The 24836-nt window shown below is 42.9% G+C and overlaps 2 protein-coding genes across 2 annotated transcripts in view; one reads left to right on the forward strand and one right to left on the reverse strand.

Moving 5' to 3' along the window:
* Nucleotides 1–1991, forward strand: part of LOC115475175 (zinc finger protein 271-like) — a 101159-nt gene extending 99168 nt beyond the window's left edge. Inside the window, 1 exon segment of the mRNA XM_030210939.1 lies at nt 556–1991. Coding sequence (XP_030066799.1) covers nt 556–1447 — 892 coding nt within the window. The 3' untranslated portion in view covers nt 1448–1991.
* Nucleotides 1–24836, reverse strand: part of LOC115475172 (zinc finger protein 271-like) — a 230412-nt gene that overhangs the window by 178973 nt on the left and 26603 nt on the right. The gene's annotated exons all lie outside the window — the stretch shown is intronic.

Genomic DNA, 24836 nt, shown 5'->3' on the forward strand with positions numbered 1-24836 from the left:
GGATTTCATCTTGAATCAATTCTATTTTCCTGCAGAGAGGAAACCGGTGGACACAGACAAGCCAACAGATTGGCAAGAATATGCAGGCAATTTATTAAGACTGAAGGTATCAGAGGAGGACAATAAGACCATTATCCAGGATTCAGAGCTGTGGAACCTCTATGGAAGGAAGCCAAAGGCAGAGAATCTTCAAGGAAACCCATGTGGGGAAAATACGGAGGAACTTCTAGATTCTCAAGTTGGTTCACTGAAACCAACAAATACTGACGCGCCATACCTGCATATAATTGTGAAACCTGAACCGTATGATACAGCGTTTGGAAGTGAGTGGCACCATAGTACAGGCAGTGAGTGGCACCGTGGTACAGGCAGTGAGTGGCACTGTGATACAGGGAGACCATACCAATGTTCTGAATGTGAGAAAGCCTTCAAAAAGATATCAACTCTGATTAACCATCAAAGGACCCACAAAAAGAAGAGAAAGTATAATAGATGCCTGACAAAGAGTACAACAACACAGCTTATTGTTCATAAAAGACAGCGCATATTAGCAAGGCCTTACAAATGTACAGACTGCGAGAAACACTTCTGCCATAAGTCTAGTCTCAGCACTCATCGGAGGATCCACACAGGAGAGAAACCATATGAGTGTTCTGACTGTGGAAAATGCTTTAGTAACTTGTCAAGTCTCATTAAACATATAAGAATCCACACGGGAGAAAAACCATACAGTTGCGGTATATGTGGAAAAAGTTTCAATGTGAGTTCAAGTCTCATTAAACATACACGAATACATACTGGAGAGAAACCATATAAATGTCCAGTTTGTGAGAAATGCTTTAATGATAGCTCACATCTCACTCTACATATAAGAATTCACACAGGAGAGAGGCCATATAAATGTACAGACTGTGGGAAATGCTTCATTAGAAGTACAAAGCTTGTTGAACATATGCGAACACACACAGGAGAGAGACCCTACAGATGTACAGACTGTGAAAAGTGCTTTGCTGACAGCTCATCTCTCAAAAAACATAGAAGAATACACACAGGTGAGAGACCTTATAAATGTACAGACTGTGAGAAAAGATTCACAAAAAGCTCGCATCTCATTGTTCATAAAAGGACCCATACAGAAGAGAAACCATATAAATGCACAGAGTGTGATAAATGTTTCAGTGATAGTTCAAGTTTTGGTAGACACAAGAGAATTCATACTGGAGAGAGACCGTACCAATGTGCATACTGTGAGAAAAGCTTCACTGACCTTTCAACTGTCATCAAACACCAGAGAACACATACAGGAGAGAGACCATATAAATGTACAGTATGTGAACGAAGCTTCAGTCAGAGCTCTGGTCTTATTAAGCACCAACAAACTCACCTTGGACTGGAAGATAAAAACAGTGCCATAGCCTATCTTCTGGAAACTCTGAAAACGGAGTAACAGCCCACTGCCAGGTATACAGTACCACTAAGTGGGGCTATACAGACTAAAAACGGGAGTAGAAGGGACATGAGGTCTGATGGGCAGAGAATAATTGAAGTGAAAAACATTCTCTTGCCAAGTCTTGCTGAGTACCTTCATGTGGTGACCTCGTTGTATAACATCTATTACCAAACCTCAGCAAGACGACCACTTCTATTTAAATATGAAAATATAAAAAAAAGATCAAGCCCATACTGATTGCCCATTGACCAGAATGAGAAGTTGCCCACTCTTAGCTACAGCACTAGTGCTAAAGATGGCAGAGCAACAGTGCACATTCTTTAGCTGAAAATAGCACCCAAGCCACAGTTATAGGTCAGGATGAAGCATCCATATATCCACTGCTAATGGAAACAGACCACAACAGTTAATGGAAAACTTAAAGAGGACTAAATATAATTTCATGGTCTCCCGAAGATAAAAATGAGATAACTTACTGCCACTTTTATACAATAAACCCAGTATTTGAACCTAGAGAATACACAAAGACATCCTGCCAAAATAAAATGAAGGAGTGAGTATTGGAGAAAAAGCTGCAAAATGTAACTATGACGATAAAACAGAAAACTATATAAGTGATGCTGTCTTAAAGTAACTATGTGATGCTCCAGGAAGAGAAATGGAGAGAAAGTGAAGGAGCAATGAAAGAAGAGGCTGGAGCAGCCAAAGTAACCAGAAGAGGTAACTGAACCATAAATCATGTGGCACCAATAAATGAGAATGCTATGAAGACAGGACCAAGGAGCAGAGTCAAGAAGGAAAGCAAGGAAAGGAGCAGGGGATAGAAGAAATAGTAGATTAATTCCTAAATCAAGGAGATTGAAACCAATATTGTAAAAAAAAAAATGTTTTAACAGAATATAATGATACAAGTTCTCAATGCCACTTTCGTACTTCTATCTGTGGAGTCATAGGTTGGCCAGACAGACATGAAAGAGTTAGATATAAAACAAAAAACTCATGGAGCCAGCATATGCTAAGATTGTATATTTCAATAGATGAAGGAGGTATGACTCTTAGAGAAATAGATTACATATAGACAACTAGTATAGAGTACTGTCAGCAGATCCAAATGCTTGAAGGCTGCTAAAGTACGAAAGTAAACAGCCGCAGACAGTTTCCATCATCAAACTTGGACAAACATTCTGATGAACAGAAGAAATGAGTGGGAACCTAACAGCACTTGTAGAGAGAGAAGCAGCAGTATTTGCAAAAAGACAGGTGATAGTTTCAGTGGTTGGAGAACAAGGCCAGAACCAGGCAGACTTCTACAGTCTGTGCCCTGAAAATGGCAAGGGCAAATCAAGATCAAGTATGCATATGTAGTATCGCATCATACCTTCTGCTAGGGGTTCTCAACCCAGTTCTTGGGACACACATAGCTGGTCAGGTTTTCAGGATACCCTCAATGAATATGCATGAGATAAATTTGCATACAATGGAGGTAGTGTGTGCAAACCTCTCATGCATATTCATTGTGGATATCATGAAAACCTGACTGGCAAGGTATGTCCTGAGGACTGGGTTGAGAATCCCTGCCTCATATCTTGTTGGGCAGACTGAATGGACCATACAGTTTTTTTTTAATCTGTCGTCATCTACTATGTTACTATTAAAAGGCTTTTTAAAGGACCACATAAGGAAGAAAAGCAAACAGTAAAAGCAAAACTATTACAGGGAAAAGGTCAAATCCTAATTATAATGGGGATAAATATATTTTTAATTATTCTCCCTGTGGATTACATATATACTGTATAAAAGGAGAAAATACATTGTCAGATCAATTTAGATGCAAATTTTTTTATATATATAAATAAACATGAAGGTGCTCAGGGGTAAGAACATGGCAGGTTTGCCTCCTAGCTGCAAGAATAAGGAATGAAAGTTATTTTAACTGGTGTCCTACAGATGCTATATGTGAAACATAGGACTATTTTGAGCTCAGCAAACGAGTGACGCAATGGAATGAACGTATTTGTCAAATATTGTAGTGTGTCACGATCACAATAAGTAATTTGAAGATATATCTGATTCAGTGTGAAGTTTGAAGGAACCGGCAGCCAGTACCTGGATTTGAGCATCTTAAGTACATAAGTACATAGTAATGCCATACTGGGAAAAGACCAAGGGTCCATCGAGCCCAGCATCTTGTCCACGACAGCGGCCAATCCAGGCCAAGGGCACCTGGCAAGCTTCCCAAACGTACAAACATTCTATACATGTTATTCCTGGGATTTTGGATTTTTCCAAGTCCATTTAGTAGCGGTTTATGGACTTGTCCTTTAGAAAACCGTCGAACCCCTTTTTAAACTCTGCTAAGCTAACCGCCTTCACCACATTTTCCGGCAATGAATTCCAGAGTTTAATTACACGTTGGGGTGAAGAAAAATTTTCTCCGATTTGTTTTAAATTTACTACACTGTAGTTTAATCGCATGCCCCCTAGTCCTAGTATTTTTGGAAAGCGTGAACAGACGCTTCACATCCACCTGTTCCACTCCACTCATTATTTTATATACCTCTATCATGTCTCCCCTCAGCCGTCTCTTCTCCAAGCTGAATAGCCCTAGCCTCCTTAGTCTTTCTTCATAGGGAAGTCGTCCCATCCCCACTATCATTTTAGTCGCCCTTCGCTGCACCTTTTCCAATTCTACTATATCTTTCTTGAGATGCGGCGACCAGAATTGAACACAATACTCAAGGTGCGGTCGCACCATGGAGCGATACAACGGCATTATAACATCCTCACACCTGTTTTCCATACCTTTCCTAATAATACCCAACATTCTATTCGCTTTCCTAGCCGCAGCAGCACACTGAGCAGAAGGTTTGTGTGTTATCGACGACGACACCCAGATCCCTTTCTTGGTCCGTAACTCCTAACGTGGAACCTTGCATGACGTAGCTATAATTCGGGTTCTTTTTTCCTACATGCATCACCTTGCACTTGCTCACATTAAACGTCATCTGCCATTTAGCCGCCCAGTCGCCCAGTCTCCCAGTCTCGTAAGGTCCTCTTGTAATTTTTCACAATCCTGTCGCGAGTTAACGACTTTGAATAACTTTGTGTCATCAGCAAATTTAATACCTCGCTAGTTACTCCCATCTCTAAATCATTTATAAATATATTAAAAAGCAGCGGTCCTAGCACAGACCCCTGAGGAACCCCACTAACTACCCTTCTCCATTGTGAATACTGCCCATTTAACCCCACTCTCTGTTTCCTATCCTTCAACCAGTTTTTAATCCACAATAGGACATTTCCTCCTATCCCATGACCCTCCAATTTCCTCTGTAGCCTTTCATGAGGTACCTTGTCAAACGCCTTTTGAAAATCCAGATACACAATATCAACCGGCTCCCCTTTGTCCACATGTTTGTTTACTCCTTCAAAGAATTGAAGTAAATTGGTCAGGCAAGATTTCCCCACACAAAAGCCGTGCTGACTCGGTCTCAGTAATCCATGTCCTCGGATGTGCTCTGTAATTTTGTTTTTAATAATAGCCTCTACCATTTTCCCCTGCACTGACGTCAGACTCACCGGTCTATAATTTCCCGGATCTCCCCTGGAGCCTTTTTTAAAAATGGGCGTTACATTGGCCACCCTCCAATCTTCCGGTACCACGCTCGATTTTAAGGATAAGTTGCATATCACTAGCAGTAGCTCCGCAAGCTCATTTTTCAGTTCTATCAGTACTCTAGGATGAATACCATCCGGTCCAGGAGATTTGCTACTCTTCAGTTTGCCGAACTGCCCCATTACGTCCTCCAGGTTTACCGTGAAGTCAGTAAGTTTCTCCGACTCGTCTGCTTGAAATACCATTTCCGACACCGGTATCCCACCCAAATCTTCCTCGGTGAAGACCGAAGCAAAGAATTCATTCAGTCTCTCTGCTACGTCTTTGTCTTCCTTGATCGCCCATTTTACCCCTCGGTCATCCAGCGGCCCAACCGATTCTTTTGCCGGCTTCCTGCTTTTAATATACCGAAAAAAAATTTTTACTAGGTTTTTTTTTGCCTCTAATGCTATCTTTTTTTCGTAATCCCTCTTGGCCTTCTTTATCTGCGCCTTGCATTTTGACACTCCTTATGCTGCTTCTTGTTATTTTCAGACGGTTCCTTCTTCCATTTTCTGAAGGCGTTTCTTTTAGCCCTAATAGCTTCCTTCACCTCACTTTTCAACCAGGCCGGCTGTCTTTTGGAATTCCGTCTTTCTTTTCTAATTCGCGGAATATGTATGGCCTGGGCCTCCAGGATGGTATTTTTGAACAGTGTCCACGCCTGTTGTACAGTTTTTACTCTCTCAGTTGCCCCCCTAAGTTTTTTTTTTACCGTTCTTCTCATTTTATCATAGTCTCCTTTTTTAAAGTTAAACGCTAACGTATTTGACTTTCTGTGTACAGTTACTTCAAGGTCGATATCAAGTTAAGTGTAATTGTTTATAACCATGTATGAATTGACATCTAAAATATTCACGGGCCCAGGGCAATGATTGAAATCTTGGTTTTCAGTTAGTAGTTGAAACAGATGTAAGATTTTGAGCACCTTCACTTTTTTTGTATCTAAATTGATCTGATTCTGTATTTTTTTTCCTTTTATATAGTATAGGAAAAAGAAATTGTCCGTTACTTCAGTAGCCACATGTAAATCAAAATCTGATGCAAGAATGGTTAGCTGCAAACTATGCATAGGATGGTTGGCAGCTAGCATAGAAAAACTAAAAGTGTGCAAATTATGTAGCACAAATCTGGTGATGGTTTCTCATCTCATGATTGGCTACAGTGTGCTATTGTCAGAAGTCTTGCACCAGGAAGGCACAATAAGATGATACAGCTCATCTCCCCAAAATTGTGTAAACACTGGAGAAACACAGAGATCACAGCCTTAATGGAATTGCAGAGAAGGAAGAATGTATGATCATATTGTGATCATATGGGTGGTTCTAGTCCAGCAGAGAGCCCAGGGCTTCTGACTCATTCCCCTTACCTCCCCCATCCCCTTTGAGTGCTTGCCCCATCAGCAGTAAGTCATTACATTGCTTTTCATAGGGCCAGATGCAGTAAAAATTTACCGATTTAGAAACGAGGGAGTCACTAAGAAAATTGCATGCAAATGAGCTGCTCATTGCTTTTGCGACCCAGCTCATTTGCATGCGATATGGGGGAAGCAAGTCGGTGAGCTGAGCATGCGCAGAACAATCAATCGCTATGCGTGGCTGCTCTGTGCATGCTACAGACAGCTCTCATACACGCAGACAAGCTGGGTCTATGATAGCAGTAGATTTACCCTTTTTTTTTTGGCAGACACAAAAGCACTTTTTTTTGGATGGGCATACCTATATTGCAGCTCCCTGCCTCCGGCTGCTGGGAAAAAGTGAGAAAAACCTCGCTCTACTGCTCTCCGCTCCTCTGTGAGGAATCAGCAGCATCAGGGCTTGGTTCCACCCCCAGCTGTTCCTGCTGCTTCCTTCTATTGGCTGGCTGACATCCTAGAACGCCCATCTCCCTGAAGATGGACTCTCTTTGGCTGGCTGCTGTCCTAACTCCTCCTTCCTGTAGGACTTCCCTGATGACATCACTTTAGAGCTGTGAACTGATTGGATCTGAACTTCCTGGTGTCCCCCTCCAGTAATGAGTAGGCGGGACATCCCAGGCTGATGCTGTCCAATTGGTTTAGCCCCTCTGTGGGAGGGGGGGGGGGGGTTGGAAACGATAGTGCATCGCATTCACATTATAATAAAAATTAGCTCATTTGCATTCTGTTTTCGTTAGCTGCTACCATGACAGGAAAATGGCTCGGAGATCCCTTTTGTGCATGTCCCGGTTTACTACTTGTGCGCTAAACTGGCTAGAACCAGTTGAAAAACCACTTTGCTGGCTCGTTACATTTAGTGCATCTGGCCCCTAGTAAGCAGACAGCATGACACCCTCTGACTGCCTTCTAAGTATCTGGGAGCACTCCAGCTATCTCATAGTTCAAACCATGTGTGGGCTCAGCAGATCCTGGGAAGCTATAGGGCTCTGTGGTAGGTCAAACCACAAAATGGCTGGAGCGGCAGCAGCTAGTTTGAAGGGGGGCTGAATTGCCTGCACAGTTTAGCAGGAATACTGTTTCTTGTATATATTACACCTTATTAACACTGAAAGAAACAATCTTTGCCACAATGCAAATATTAGGAAGAGTAGTAGCAATAAATTTGAAAGACAGAGATTATACCCTATCTTACAACTGACTCTCGTTCTTATCTTGATATACACAAAACAAACATGTAGAAACTCAAAAGAGGAGAGAAAGAGACCATATAAGTTCATGGCAAATGAGTGATCTTTCAGTCAAAACTCTTAAGGGCCCGTTTATTAAGGTACATTAGCGTTTTAACGCTCCTACAACTAGCATGTGCGTTAACCATGTAGGTCCCTCTAAGGATATAGTAGGTGCATACAGAGTTAATGCGCGTACATGGTTAACATGTGTTAAAGACACGTGCCTATAACGCTGCTTAGTAAACAGGGCCCTAAATCACCAATAGCCAGGGTGGAATATTGTAAGCCACATTGAGCCTGCAAATAGGTGGGAAAATGTGGGATACAAATGCAACAAATAAATAAATAACCTCCTAATGGACAGGAAGCAAGAAGTTACGATCTTTCCACTATAGTCACTGAAACAAAAGCAACGTTCCACATTGTTGCTAGCTGTGTGGGACTGCACAGAATAAAAGCGTTCCTGTGCGATAAGTTGGGATCATATGATGCATACTTACACCAGTTGAGAAAAAAATTGGGGGAAGAACCCACGTATTGAAAAGACAGAGGAACGTTTGATAATGGCTGATCTCTCTTCAAACAGTGAACACTGAAACTGTCCTTGAGAAGCAAAGTAGATGGCAGAGGCAGCTGCAATTGGAAAATTATGAAGTGTGGAATTTGTAACATTACTTGAAGTCTAAATACTATGTAGAATCCTGCAGACACATCCTTAGCTAATCAGAAATCTTATGTGGTATGCTCAGGTTAAATTCACCCCTAATTTACAGTATTCAGCTTTCATCTCCTTTCTTGAATTGTAGGATTTTAGCTTTGGAGAGGGTGTGATTGAGTGGGAGAGAGAAGCCAGATCAAGGGCATTGGAGTGTTTAAAATAGGTTAATATGTGGTGTTTTGTGACATAAATTTGAGGGACTCCAAATTGTAAAATAAAGATACTCTCCCTCACAAGCTGAAGTTGTGATACAAATCTGCTGCTGTCATAACATCTGGAGACATCTAGCCTGAGAGTGTGTAATAAAATACACACTACTTTATCCAAATTTCAGTTGTGAATGGTTAGAATAGACTTTCCTTGTTGCATGGAATATGTTTTTTTGTCAAACAGATTATACTGTGAATACTGAAGAAGAAATATTTCAAAAGTTACTCATAAATTTAAGGAATGTTTTTCAGAAGTTCAGGTTATCAAGTGTTTCACCCCATTCTGTGTTGGGGAGCTTGAGTGTACAGAAAAGCCACATTCTGATAAAGATTGTCTTTTAAGTTACACCTTCTATCGTGTTCCAGTACCTGCCTTTCTTATGGGACATCACTCAGCAAATGTATTGTGGAGTACATTTTCAGTAAGGGATTTATTCATGTATGTGAAAGCCTGCACACAGCAAGGCAATTTTCAACAACAATGTACCCGTGTAAACTGAGCTTAAAAACTGGACACCACCAGGTCAAATTTCAAGCTTTGTGGTTGACATTTCTCTTAAATACAAGCCTCAGGGGGCCTTTTACAAAACCGTGCTAGCGTTTACCACCAGCTAAAAACGCCAGTGTGGTTTTGTAAAAGTCTCCCTCTGTGTTTAAAGGTACAGTGGGGGAAATAAGTATTTGATCCCTTGCTGATTTTGTAAGTTTGCCCACTGACAAAGACATGAGCAGCCCATAATTGAAGGGTAGGTTATTGGTAACAGTGAGAGATAGCACATCACAAATTAAATCCGGAAAATCACATTGTGGAAAGTATATGAATTTATTTGCATTCTGCAGAGGGAAATAAGTATTTGATCCCCCACCAACCAGTAAGAGATCTGGCCCCTACAGACCAGGTAGATGCTCCAAATCAACTCGTTACCTGCATGACAGACAGCTGTCGGCAATGGTCACCTGTATGAAAGACACCTGTCCACAGACTCAGTGAATCAGTCAGACTCTAACCTCTACAAAATGGCCAAGAGCAAGGAGCTGTCTAAGGATGTCAGGGACAAGATCATACACCTGCACAAGGCTGGAATGGGCTACAAAACCATCAGTAAGACGCTGGGCGAGAAGGAGACAACTGTTGGTGCCATAGTAAGAAAATGGAAGAAGTACAAAATGACTGTCAATCGACAAAGATCTGGGGCTCCACGCAAATCTCACCTCGTGGGGTATCCTTGATCATGAGGAAGGTTAGAAATCAGCCTACAACTACAAGGGGGGAACTTGTCAATGATCTCAAGGCAGCTGGGACCACTGTCACCACGAAAACCATTGGTAACACATTACGACATAACGGATTGCAATCCTGCAGTGCCCGCAAGGTCCCCCCTGCTCCGGAAGGCACATGTGACGGCCCGTCTGAAGTTTGCCAGTGAACACCTGGATGATGCCGAGAGTGATTGGGAGAAGGTGCTGTGGTCAGATAAGACAAAAATTGAGCTCTTTGGCATGAACTCAACTCGCCGTGTTTGGAGGAAGAGAAATGCTGCCTATGACCCAAAGAACACCGTCCCCACTGTCAAGCATGGAGGTGGAAATGTTATGTTTTGGGGGTGTTTCTCTGCTAAGGGCACAGGACTACTTCACCGCATCAATGGGAGAATGGATGGGGCCATGTACCGTACAATTCTGAGTGACAACCTCCTTCCCTCCGCCAGGGCCTTAAAAATGGGTCGTGGCTGGGTCTTCCAGCACGACAATGACCCAAAACATACAGCCAAGGCAACAAAGGAGTGGCTCAGGAAGAAGCACATTAGGGTCATGGAGTGGCCTAGCCAGTCACCAGACCTTAATCCCATTGAAAACTTATGGAGGGAGCTGAAGCTGCGAGTTGCCAAGCGACAGCCCAGAACTCTTAATGATTTAGAGATGATCTGCAAAGAGGAGTGGACCAAAATTCCTCCTGACATGTGTGCAAACCTCATCATCAACTACAGAAGACGTCTGACCGCTGTGCTTGCCAACAAGGGTTTTGCCACCAAGTATTAGGTCTTGTTTGCCAGAGGGATTAAATACTTATTTCCCTCTGCAGAATGCAAATAAATTCATATACTTTCCACAATGTGATTTTCCGGATTTAATTTGTGATGTGCTATCTCTCACTGTTACCAATAACCTACCCTTCAATTATGGGCTGCTCATGTCTTTGTCAGTGGGCAAACTTACAAAATCAGCAAGGGATCAAATACTTATTTCCCCCACTGTATATCTGAATTTCCAGTGCCAGCCACCATCTGGATCTTGCTACTGAAAATGCGGGTACAGAGATGCTTGCCTGGGTATCCAGGTTCCATTATAGAATACAAGCATACCTCGGTATTGGCGTGCCTAACAGGGTTCTGCAGTTAAACAGCTGTAGAGCTGGCATAAATGACATGGACGTGCGTAACTTCTACACATATGTGGTAGCCCTGCTTATGTCCTGCCCTTGCGCCACCTGTGTATATGTCTCCTTGCAAATATGCATTGTGAAAATTAAGCGGGTATTGGCAGAATAGCTGTTAGGTGCCTTGCTAATATTTTTATGGGTATGTGTGCACATATGCACAGAAGTGCTAGCATTGTAGACATTTGTGCAAGGAAATATCAATGCCTAAATTATAGAGTTGTTCTTTTAGAGAGTAATTTTATAACAGAGCACCTGGTTGAAGGGCACAAGTAGGCACCTAGTTAGGCATTGATTTATAAAACACATAGAGGGGCATTTTTGAAAGTCAGAATAGGGATGTCCAAGTCAGAACATCCCAAATGGACATGCATCTCACATATATTATCGAAATGGGTACAGCCTGTTTGAAAGTGCACGAGATGGACTTTCATGCACTGGAAACGTCCAGCATGAACATCTATTTCAGAAACAAACATCCAAATTTTGAAAGGGAGAAAACAAGGAACATGGATGTCTGTATAGCAGCATTCTTAGAAAATGGCCACACACTTGTCCCTGCAGAGCATAGGGTCAACCTAGTGGTTAGTGCAGTGGACAGTAAACCAAGGGACCCAGGCTCCAATCCCAGTTTAACTCTTTGTTTTTGTGAGCCCTCCAGGAACAGAAAAATACTGTACCTGAATGTACACCACTTCAATAGCCTTCATGCTTGCAAGTGTCTTACACATTTAGGTACAGTAGGTATTTTAATGTTTCTGAGGAGCCCCCCCCCCCCCAAAAAAAAAAGTTGCGGTGGGATTTCAACCTGGGGTCATTGACTTCCAATCCACTGCTCTAACTACTGGGCTGCTCCTCAGAGCTGCGTCTTGCACTTTTAAAAAAGCTCATAATACCTGGAGCTGTCATAGAACTTCCGGTTTCACTTTCAGGGGAGAGGGAGAGGGACAGCAACCACTGGGGGGGGGGGGGGGGGGGGGGATTAAGGAGGTGTCATGCCTTAATCCCTCCAGTGGACAACTACTCAATCAGCACCTTTTTGATACCTGGATGTTCCCAAAACAGGTCTAAATATGGACTTCCTACTTTTTAGACATGGATGTTTCTTCCCCTTCAGTAATTGCTGTTGGATGTCCAGATTTCAGGCCCCTCTCTCGTCCCTGTAAAACACGTCCTCTTGCTATTTGGACATACTGCAGTGTTGGATGGCCCTGTTCTGCGTTTGCAAAATTGGGATTTGGACGTTTCAAGCACATGGACCTCCATTTTGGCCTTTTGAGGCATCCATATGCTTTGTAAATGAGCTCCATAGGCTCCTATATGTCTTTATAAAATATTAGTGTATGTAGCAGACATAGGACTTACTTTGCAGGTGCAGACATTTACATCTGCTCTAGAGCTGGTATGTGCACACCTAGATTATGCAAATATGTTTATAAATTAGCATATTTTATAATCTATGTGTATATTTGTGAACTCTGCCAGTGCTCCATTCAAAGTCCGCCTATTTCCATGCCTACTAGCAAAGTACATGCTATCATGGTATTGTGCACACTTTTATGCTGGCCGTATATGTGCAAAATTTACTTTGTTAAAATTACCTCCTTAAGTCTGATTTTGCAGGGGGGATAATGGAGGAAAATTTATTGAAAGACATGACACAGACTGTGTTTCAGCCAACTGCCTGCATCAGGGGTCTACAATACAAGTTTTATATGTAAAATAACTTAAATATAAATCAAAAACAATATTAAAAAGACATTACTTAAAAGCTCAAACTTTAACATATGAAATGATAACTTTTTAGAGGACATGAAAAATATAAAAGACAAAAAAGACACAATACCATTCACTAATGGCGTTATCAAGATTCTTCAAAGGTAAAATGACAGGGAAGTCATATAAACCTATCCAACTGCAGAAGAACACCAAAGAAACCGCATAAAATCTCATTACTCACAGTGTGCTAATGTTTAAACCAGATCAGCTTATCTAACTAAAGAAAACCAAAGAACAACATGAAAGACTTAAGTAATCATCCAGCTAGCATATTTTTCAATATAAACTTCCAAACTAATATTAATGCCCTAAAAACAAGCCAATTATAAAAATAATATAAAATTTTTTAATCAAAAGCATAATTAAGAGAAGACAAAACTTAAATGTTTTTTCATCATGCCTTTAATAATAGCTTTCAAAAACATCATCTATAAATCTATTGGCAGTCTTTACGTTAACTTAATTTTGTGCATTTAAAGCAATATTTTATTTTTAAAAAGCTAGTGTTTATCAGTGTGCAAAACATGTTGGCTAAGAACTATAGCAGCTGACTAGCTTTGTATTTAAAACAATGGGCCTGATATTCAGCCGGCGATGGTGAGTGTTTTGCTCACTGCCAAATTATGCCCGGATCCTCAGAGCCTGGCCCTGTCCGGGCCAGGCTAACACATAGCTGGTTAAGTCAATATTCAGCACTTAAGGGGCCATGGGTTAGCGCTTAAAGATAGGACAGACTTTTATTTGGTTCCATTTATGCACTAAATCTGGCCGCTTAGAGATAGGTTCTATATATTGTGCCTAAAAAATCGATGCTGAACAAAACGCTAGTCTATAAGCCACATTTAAAGGGCTCCGCTTACTAAGCCATGCTGTAGCCGCACAGACCTTTTAGTGTGCACTATAGAGACATCCATTATACTCCTGTGGGTGATTAGCGTGTGCTAATTTTTAGTGCGCGCTAAAAAGTGTAAGCACCTACATACAGCTTAGTAAACAGAGCCCAAACTTAGGCGTGGCTTATAGTTCTTATGCCCAGGAGTTGCATTTAACTTTAGGTGCGGCCATTAAATGCCTACGTTAGGTGTGTATCCTCATTCTATAACAATATGTGTTTAATTTAGGAACGCCCACATTACACCCATTACCCTCCCATTTCTGTGGGCACTTTTTCAGATCGCACATAAATACCAATTAAATCTAGTGCCAATAGTTGCTTGTTAAAAAGCCAGTTATTGGCACTAATTGGCTCGTTATTCAAGTAAATTGCACATGCCCACATTTGCATGCACAGTTTTTTGACAGCTTTAGGATTAGGGGATTAAGGGCTGAATATCAGTGGCCAAGTGCTGATTCTGTCCCTGGAACACCCCCAACATTGCCAGCTTTGAGTTAGGCACTGCTGTTGCCGTGTGCCAATCCGGAACCATTGCCGTAGTACACGCCATTTCCAGTGCTACAAAAATATTTTCTATTTTTTAGCGCCGGTGCTTACCCGGCAGTAACGGGGCAGCATCGCATGCATCCCGGTTAGCGCGGGAGCCCTTGCCACCACCTCAGTGGGTGGCGGTAAGAACCCCCCCCCCCCCCCCCCCCAAATGGCCATGTGGCAAGTGGTTCACTTACAGCATGATCATTTCTTTTCCAGAAAAAAGCCAGCCTTTTTCCTGCTATAGTAAAAGGGCCTCAGCATGCGTAAAAACAAGCACTGATGCTAGAGCAGGCCTCCTTTTACTGCAGCTTAGTAAAGGGACCTCTTACCACAAATTTCAGCGGCACTTAGCTAGTGAAGTGCTGCTGAAAATTAGCGGCTAGCCCCACCTGATGTAACCAATCAGCGGCCAGCTAAATCGGTTTGAATATCAGCTGTAATATATGCAAAAAAGAAAATTTAAACCGTGTGCTGCCATTTCAGCAGCATGAATTTAAAACTCAAGTACAGTACCGTCTCTTGAATTAATATCTCCTTTAAGACATACATTGCCATGGTACTATAAAGGTTCTGTTGGCTAAGTTATTACATGCCTAGTGCAATTCTTAAATTCTTTTCAAAATTAAATTTGGATTTCATTAGGATTTTTAATGATGTAAAAGATAATACATTTACACAGAATTTAATCTCTCCCATTTGTAAGTACCACAAAAAAATCAATAAGCAATATTTTGTACATCTTGTTATGTTTGACAAGAATTATAAGGGCAACTCAAGGCATTTTTTAAAATGTCAATATCTGTCACCCCAGGGGGCTGATTATAAGAAAGAGCTGGAACTGACATTCCCATATCAGATTACCAGGTGGTGGAATGAATTACCCTTATATACACGTAGTCAAACTAGTTATCTGTTGTTTCAAAAATTACCGAAAACATGACTACTCTGTAAATTTACCTAAATTGTGTATTGTGTTCCTCTAGGAACTGTTTTGTTTTTTCTTCATATTACCATTTTCAATCTGTATTGTGTTTTTTTCTAGGAAATTGTCCTATTTTTTTTTTTTACTATAAGCCGCTTTGATCTACTTATGGCTTGAGTGACATATAAATAATGTAATGTAAAAAAAATTACATTCAAAGTTAAAATATATAATTACCAATTTGATTTGCATATGGGCAATCAGACTTGCACAGCCCGAATGTATTGGAAGAAACACCACACGTGCATCTGATACAATGGTAAGAAAGATAAACATAAACCTACCACTAATTGTTATTCATCATAAAAGATCACTAAAACAGCTAAACTGGCTATTGGGGTACACTAAACAATGAGGGGTCCTCTTATCAAGCTGTGTTAAAAAGGGCCCTGTGGTTAAAAAGTTCCTAAAACAAAAATGGTCATGCGATAAGATTACTCTTACCACATGGCCATGCGGCAAGGAGCACTTACTGTCACCCATTGTGGCAGTAAGGGCTTCCACGGTAACTGGACTGTGCATGGCGCTGCCCAATTACCACTGTGGTAAAAATTACAATATTTTTCATTGCACCGGAAATGGTGCACCTTCAAGGCAGAACTGATGCCAGAGGCCACATTGGGCTGGCGGTAGTTCTGGGTTTCCACGCAGCAACCTTTTAGTAAAAGGGCCCCTGAGTGTTTAGCTTAACACAGTATTTGCCAGGATATTTGATGTGTGTTTCACAAATTGGTGTTTATAATTGTATTTGTGAAAGCTTTCCTTGTAAGGACAGACGTATTGGTACACAAAGGTACATCCCTGTGTATCAAAAATACATGAAGCATGCTCTTGTTATATTAATAAACTTATGTATTCTACATAATAAAATTTTTTCTTACAAAAAAAAACTCTTCAGTCGCTATTCAGCCTGCAGCGGCCAGTGTTTTTTCAAACTTTGCCATGGGAAGAATTAGCCTTTGATATTCCGTACCAGGCACTGGCAATGATTATCCAGTGCTACTAGGATTGCGGCAGCCATTTTGTGCCTGGACCCACACTGGACAGGAATGACTGGACATCACCCCTGTCCATAGAACCCCTACTAGAGCACCATAGACTTTGAGGTAGGCCTACAGGAGTGGAAGTGGGGGGGTTGAGGGGCTTGGTGCAGGATATTTTTGAGGGGAGGGAGGAGGATCAGGAAGTACTGATTCTGTTACTACTAGTTAACTGGGCACTGGCCAATAGTCATACCGGTGCCCAGTTAGTGTTCTGAATATGGCCACTAAACACTTAAGTCCTGGCTCCTCCCAGTCCCCACTCAAGCTCAGTCCATGAACCACCCTGTTATTACTCAAGACAGTGCAGGGGACATCTGTAGTGATATTCAGTGACACTGTCCAGTGAAGTGGTGCTGAACATTAGCGCATAGGTGACTAGAGGAGCCTCTTCTGCCTGGTTAAATCCTTTTGAATATCAGGTGGTCTATTTCTGGCAAGTAATTTTGGGCTCTTTGCTCAATAAATGCATATCTCAAAAAACAAGACCAATATCATGATCCATTAAAAACTCTAACCTTAGCGTTTTTGGACACAGAAACTTTATTTTAAAAAATTAAATATATCTTAAAGTTTCTTTAAAACTGCTTTCTTATATATATAGCATCAAAATATATGCTTTTTAGACCTCTGAACTGTCATCAATAAAAAATGTTGAAACATAAAAGATCTAACATAGACAGTGTTTCAGCCATCTGCCTGTGTCAAAGTAAATACCTCCAGATAATATAAGTATACAAAGAATCAAATGAGAAAATATACACAGCAAAGACAAAATTATAGTCCATCATCAAGCTTTTAACAATTTTCTCCCCGCTCCACCCCTACCCTCTATGTTATGTTTATGTTTCAACAGTTGTTTAATTGATGATGCGTATCATATAGTGTGCTTCCATTAACACTTCTTACCAAACAATAGTTCAATTGCAAACCTTGGCAAACCAGATAACCATATTTAAGAGTAAACGTCATCAGTGTTTTGTGCAATTGCACTCCTACACCCCTCCCACCCTCCTCCCTGACCCCTATTGCCCTAAAAAAAAGGGGGGAGGAAGGGGGGAGGAGGAGACAAAGAGGTTGAACAGTCAAGTGATAGAAGTTCGCATTGGTATAGATCGTGTATCATGTTAATATTTACTATTTAAGCTGGATGTTTGTGGTAGGCCTTCTTGAAGAGGTCTGATGTTAACCTTCTGATGTTAGTCTTGCTTGGCAGCCTTCTAAGGTGCTTGTTTCTTTCACTGCCTCTTCTGAGGTCCAAGTATTCTCCATCGACCTTCTGCACTGATATTCAGCCCTATAATTTTGTATTGTAAACTGCCTAGTCTTCTAATAGGTGGTATATCAAATTAAACTGAAACACGATATACCAGACACACTTTCATATAGGTTTACAGCTAGGGGATGGACTCATGAGGAAAAGAAGACTTAGCATGTTTATTTAGCATACACATATGCTATCAACCTAAAAATGCTATAGTTTTATTGTAATATACATTGCTAATTGTGATTGCTTTGAAGTAATTATTGTTGTAAGCTAAAAGTGATGCATAGGCCCGGTGGAGGTAATTCTATCTAGGGGCATCTATTCTTAGGCACCAAGAATGCATCTATTTGGAGCCTATTCTATGAAGAAAAGTAAGTGGCCACTTTATTTTTTATAGAATACTAGTGTAACAGGTCAAATACGGGCCTTCATTGTAGACACAATCACTTATACTAGCCACAGAGCTGGTGTAAATGGTCACACTTAGGTCCCACTGATCAGTTTCCCCATGCTTTTCCGAACAGCACTATAAAATTAGCACTGGAACAGCATGGAGAAGAAATGCCCCAATGATCAAAACTAATAGCATGCAAATTTATGTATGTTATTACTTTTTAATCATCGGGCTACTTCTGCGGGAGGATTGTGCCTGGGCGTGCGCACCCAGGACACAATCCTCTGACAGAAAGTTGTTTCCTCAGTGCGGGATGTAAAAAAAAGCCTGGACCTGTCAAACATTGATGCAAGCTGGAGGTCTAGTGGACCTCCAGACCACCCAATTCCTCCTCCTCCCCCCAGAGAGAGGCCCTGGTGGTCTAGTGCCCCCCTAAACCCCAACCTGACCCAACCCACCCCATTTCCCCCAACGGAAAACCTCTCTCCCCCCCGACAGATCCAAACCCTCCCCCCAAAGGCCCTGGTGGTCTAGCGCCCCCCCTCGAACCCTGACCTTACCCGACCCCCACCCCCAGTGGTCTAGTGGCCCCAAACCCCCTGTACCTTGAGATGACAGAGGAGGGAGTAGCACTTCCTCCTCCTTCCAGAGCCGCCTCCAAAATGGCAGCACCCTGCCCAACGCATCCTGGGATGCGCTGGGCAGGGCTTCCATACCATGTAAGGGAGAAATTTCCTCATATTAAATAAGCTTTGCGGTATTCCCTGGCACACTCAGGCCAGACCCCTCCGATCATCGCTGGTAAATGCAGGTGCTAGTCTGGCGCTAGTGGCCTCTAGTACCCACATTTACCTTTGATCATCAGGGCCTTAGATTGTTAAAGAATGCTCCTAGATTCTAAATTCTTATAATCTTTGCAAGTACGTAAGCACCTCCACTCAGACGCCACCTATGTGAATGACCACTTGTGAAAAACACGCCATAATGCCTAGGCACATACTTACAGAACAGTGCTTAATCGGAAAATGGCCAGTTGTGAATACAGACGTATAACTAGCCATTTTCTGATAAGCACTATTAAGTATGTGCCTAGGCATAAATGACTAGAATACGGGCATGTATGTGTGTTCTTGCCAACTTAAATCTAGGCAGCTTTATATACAATTATCCCCCTTGGGGGGAGGGGTAATTCCATATCTGTGCTCCTATGTGCACCTACTTTTCTTTATAGCAGTGCAAGGCCCAGGGGCCAATGCTGCCCCTGGAGACCTCTGGGGTAGCCCCTATCATCATTCTGTTTGTTTTTTAAACTACTCTGCCTCTTTACCCAAGCTTGTGACAGAAAGGGGAAAGTGGATGGAGGGAAGAGATACATGCTTGAAGGACAAGGCATTTCTCAGTAGAAGAGAAAGCAATTGGAAATACCCTCAATGAAAAGTTTGAAGGTGAGCTACAAGGGATGGATGTCACTGGTCAGCTGTGTCAATGCCTCACATGGAAATTAATTTGGAAAGGGGACTTGATATACTGCCTTTCTGGGATTACAAGCAAAGTTGTTTACATATTATATATAGATACTTATTTTCTACCTGGAGCAATGGAGGGTTAAGTGACTTGACCAGAGTCACAAGGAGCAGCAATGGGAATTGAAACCACTTCTGAGATTTTCAGGCTGCTGCAGTAACCACTAGGCTACTCCAGTAAGCTTGGCAACTCTTCTTCGCCTCATTTAGATGCAGAGTGGCTCTAAGTTAATAATTATTGAAGACCACTGCTTTATAGAGTTATAAAGTGCTTGCATAACTGAGTATATACGTGCCTATGCACTTAGACAGGGCTGGTTTTAGATATGCTGGGGCAGGGAAGAAATTAAAGAGGGACCCCGATCCCCTTTCCTCCCTCCCCCAATCTCCCCACTTGCATTGCTACTAAGTGGTCCGTGCATCTCTTACATATATAACTGATACATAAATGGACCTCCAAGCCCCCCAAATCCTCCCAGAGGCCCTGGTGGTCTAGCACCCCCTCCTCGGAACCCTGACCCGACCCACACTCCCCGACAGAAGAGAGGCCCGGAGGTACAGTGGACCTCCAGCCCCCACCTAGTGGTCTAGTGGCCCCGAACCCCCCCCCCCCCATACCTTGAGTTGAGGGAGTAGCACTCCCTCCTCTTTCCAGCACCACCTCCAAAATGGTGGCACACTGCCCTGCCCAGTGGGACTTCCACATCATATAAGAGAGAAACTTATATGGTAGGGAAGCCTCACCCAGCGCATCCCAGGATGCACTGGGCAGGGCAGGGCACTGCCATTTTGGATGTGGTGCTGGAAGGAGGAGGGAGGGCTACTCCCTCCTCCTTCATCTCAAGGTACAGGTGGAAGATCAGGGCTGCTAGACCACCAGGTGGGGGCTGGGGGGGGGGGGGGGGGTCAGGTCAGGGTTCAGGGGTGACAAACCACCAGGGCCTCTGTCCTTGGGGGCAGGGTTGTGCGGTCTGGAGATCCACTGAACCTCCAGCTTACAGCTTCATGTTTGACAGGTCTGGGCTTTTTTTTTTTTTGACAACCCAGACCTGTCAAACAATTTCTGTGTGAGGATTGTGCCTTGGGCGCACAGCCAGGCACAATCCTCTTGCAGAAGTAGCTCGATGATCAAAATTAAGATCAAGTTTTGATCTTTGGAGCATTGTTTCTCCATGCTTTTCTGGTGCTAATTTTACAGTGCTGTTTGGAACTGCGTGGGGAAACTGATCATGAGGACCAATGTCATTTGTGCCAGAAGGCACACCTTTTTTTACCATTTTAAGCTTATTTTTGCCATGTTTATGATCACTGGTTTTGTTATGCTATGGCAAAGAAATAAACCATGGTTCAATACTTTTGCTTTTGTGTATGGCTACAGCGTCTTTTGACTTGGCATTGATCTTTGTTTTTTTTCAGTCTTGCTAGCACATAAATTGAGTCACGACTTACTTTTATACCTTCAGGTCCAAAAGCAATAAGATAAAAATGCTTATGCTTAAAAACTATGGAGCGCCTTTTGAAATTCAAATCCCAATTTAGCTTAATGGTTTCTGCAATAGGCTAGGAACCCAGCAGTGGCAGGTTTGAATCCCTTCTCTGGCAGTAAGGTATACAAGGTATGGATATGGTAAGCATTCCCTTTAGACACAGCCAGTAGCCCCTAGCTCCCAACTCTAGATCTGCATTTTCTTTTTCCCCAGGGATGTGCAATTACTCTTTTGTACAAAGCTGTTTTAAACTTGTATTTCATGTCATCCTAGAACCTTTGAAAGAATTGGAGGCAAAGACTTTTGTATGGAACAATATATAAAATTTAACTTGTATTTATAACAAAATAAGTAAACTCTGAAAATATAAACTGAATTGCAGCCATTATTGGGCCACTTCACTGCTGGTGCTGCTCCCGGTAGGAGACTTACCTCCACCATCAGCTGTAGGAGTGTGGTATGGATTACAGAGTTTGGAACATGCATTTTGGCCACATATGGGGCCTGTATGGGGGGGAGGGGGGGACTCAGCTGCCAGCATGGCTGCTGCATCCTCCTTCTCCTCCCCATGCTGGGTGGGACCCTATGCTGAGGTGAGTGGCAAGTCCCTGATATGTGGGGTTCACCTCCACCACAGTTAGATCCATGTCTACAGCCACCTTTTCTGCTGCCACTGCTGGTGGCTCTGCTGGCACCTGGGCTGCTGCTTGAGTGTGGACTGTGTGTGTGAAGATAGTTCACAGTTCAGTTCACAAAATCCAATTTTGCTAGCATAGTGGGGCAGCTGTGCAGCGTAAAGCAGGTCCCAGGCTAGGTGGGAACTGTGTGTTGTCACCTGGGGGATAGCTATGATCTCTATGACAAAGTTGTTGACATGGTAGGGCACTCCAGACCAGCAAGAGTGCTTCCAGTTCTTCCCACCTGAGAGGTGTGCAGGTTCCCATGCCTAGGGGGCCACCATCTGACTGTGAGTTGGCAGGGCACCCAGTTTGTCCTTCCATGCCTCTGGCCACCTTCTAGCGCCCTCTATGCCGCGATCACTGTACTACCTGCTAAGTGGGGAAACATATGTTTGGGGTGGGGGATGTAGCTGTTGTCATAATGGTAACCTAGTGACATCCTGCAGTGCCTCCACACCACCCTGACTCAACTGCATGCTCTTTGAGGGACTAAGGGGAGGGGGTGCGATGGCTGCAGCAGTGGCGCTATTGGTCAGTGCTGCACACATAACTTTGGCGTGCCATAGCCATTGTGTGTGCACTCTGGGGCATAAGGGCCTGCTTTTTGGGTGGCAGCTGATGCAGTAACAGGCTTCTATAGTCACTGTGCTATCTTTTCCACTTGCTCCACTGCCACGCATGTATGCTGAGTGATGTGTTAGGAGTGTGGGTGATGTACAGGGTGGGCATGGGTTCAATTCCCACAGATGCTTTTTCAGATAGCTGCTGTTTTTTTCCGACTGTAACACCTGCTTCAATGTGCAAGGCAACTTTATGTGGCGTAACGCATGCTTTGATTTAGTGCACTGAGGTGTGTAGTTCGATAGCACCCCCCCCCCCCCCCCCTTGCTATGGCATCTCATTGTTTTCTGTTTCAATGCAAAACATTGTTGTGGGTCTGGTGGTTGTGGGCACACTGTGATGATGGTATCTGCATGCTCTGACCTTACTAAAAAAAAAAAAAACATGGCCGTTATGGAGGTGTAATGGTACTCACATTGGTCCCTGAGGCGCTCTCCCATGTGGAAGATTAGGTCCAGATCTTCCCACAGTATTTGGTGATCCCGGCGCCAGAGCGCTTCCAGGTCCCAAGGATCCCAAAGCACCTATAACACACAATGGGATGGGGACAGGGTTCAGGTGATGGCTCCTTTTGCCTTGACAGACCAGCTTTCCCATTGATACGTTTATTGCTCCACACATAGGCAGTGACAGCAAGGGGGGCACTTCCTAGAAGGTGGAGGGTGTATACATTGGGGCATGACAGGTATCACTTTGGTTTGGGCACCTCTAAATTTGAGAGCTGCTGCTAACACTCCCCTTGCGCAGGTGCAGTATGCTGGGGGGAGGGGGACAGACATGTGCATCCCCTCATTTCTGCATGTTATGGTCGGGGGGGGGGGGGGGTGCATATTCAGGGCTGTTCAACAGATGTGGCACATAGGCAGAGGGGAGGGGGCCTGATGCTCTTCCCTGCAATTGTCACTGTATCTGACCCTGCCTATGTATGGTACTTGCACATGCCTGATGTTGAAGGCCTTGGGACACTGCTTCACACTCACCATTCCAGGGCCCTCCTTATACTTCTCTATGCTCTCATGGAGACACTGTGGAGCAGCAGGTAGTGGTCCACATAAGAACATAGGAGTAGCCATACTGGGTCAGACCAATGGTCCAGTATCCTGTTTTCCAAACAGTGGCCAAGCCAAGTCACAAGTACCTGGCAAACCCAAATCATGGCAACACTCCATACTACAAATCCCAGGGAAAGTCCCATGTCTGTCTCAACAGCAGACTATGGACTTTTCCTCCAGGAATTTGTCCAAACCTTTTTTAAACCCAAATACGCTGACCGCTGTTACTACATCCTCCGCCAAAGAGTTCCAGAACTTAACTATTCGTTGAGTGAAAAAATATTTTCTCCTATTTGTTTTAAAAGTATTTCCATGTAACTTCCTCAAGTGTTTAGTCTTTCTACTTTTGGAATGAGTAAAAAAATTGATTTACTTCTACTCATTCTACACCACTCAGGCTTTTGTAGACCTCAATCATATCTCCCCCTCATTCGTCTCATTTCCAAGCTGAAGAGCCCATCCCCTTTATCATTTTGGTCACTCTTCTTTGAACCTTTTCTAATTCTGCTATATCTTTTTTGAGATAGGGTGACCAGAACTGAACGCAATACTCAAGGTGCGGACGCACCATGGAGCGATACAAAGGCATTATTTATTTATTTCGGTCTTATTCACTATCCCTTTCCTAATTTCTAGCATCCTAACATAGTAGATGACGGCAGAAAAAGACCTGCACGGGCCACCCAGTCTGCCCAAGTCTGTTTGCTTTTTTGGCCGCCGCTGCAAACTGAGCAGAAGATTTCAGCATATTATCTACGACACCCAGATCTTTTTCTTGAGCACTGACTCCCCCCCCCCCCCCCCCCCCAAGGTGGACCCTAGCATCAGGTAACTATGATTCAGATTATTCTCTCCAATGTGCATCATCTTGCATTTGTCCACATTAAATTTCACCTGCCATTTGGATGCCCAGACTTCCAATTTCCTAAGGTCTTCCTGCAATATTTCACAGTCCGCACGTGTTTTAACAACTTTGAATAGGTTTGTATCATCTGCAAATTTGATCTCATCACTCATCATTCCGAGTTCCATATCATTTATAAATATGTTAAATAGTACCAGTCCCAGTACACATCCCTGTGGCACTCCACTGTTCACCCTCCTCCACTGACAGAAATGACCATTTAACCCTACACCCTGTTTTCTGTCCAATAACAATTCCTAATCCACACCAGAACCTTGCTGCCTATCCCATGACTCTAATTTTCTCAGGAGTCTTTCATGAGGAACTTTATCAAAATCTAGATACATTATACCAACTGGCTCACCTTTATCCACGTTTATTCACGCCTTCAAAGAAATTAAGTAATGGTGAGGCAAGACTTCCCTCGGCTGAACCCATGCTGATTCTGTCCCATTAAACCATGTTTGCCCATGTGTTCTGTAATTTTATTCTTTATAATAGTTTCCACTATTTTGTCCAGCACCAACATCAGGCTTACCGGTCTATAATTTCCAAGATCACTC

Source organism: Microcaecilia unicolor, chromosome 7 (genome assembly GCF_901765095.1).
Source record: "Microcaecilia unicolor chromosome 7, aMicUni1.1, whole genome shotgun sequence".
NCBI classification, from domain to species: domain Eukaryota; kingdom Metazoa; phylum Chordata; class Amphibia; order Gymnophiona; family Siphonopidae; genus Microcaecilia; species Microcaecilia unicolor.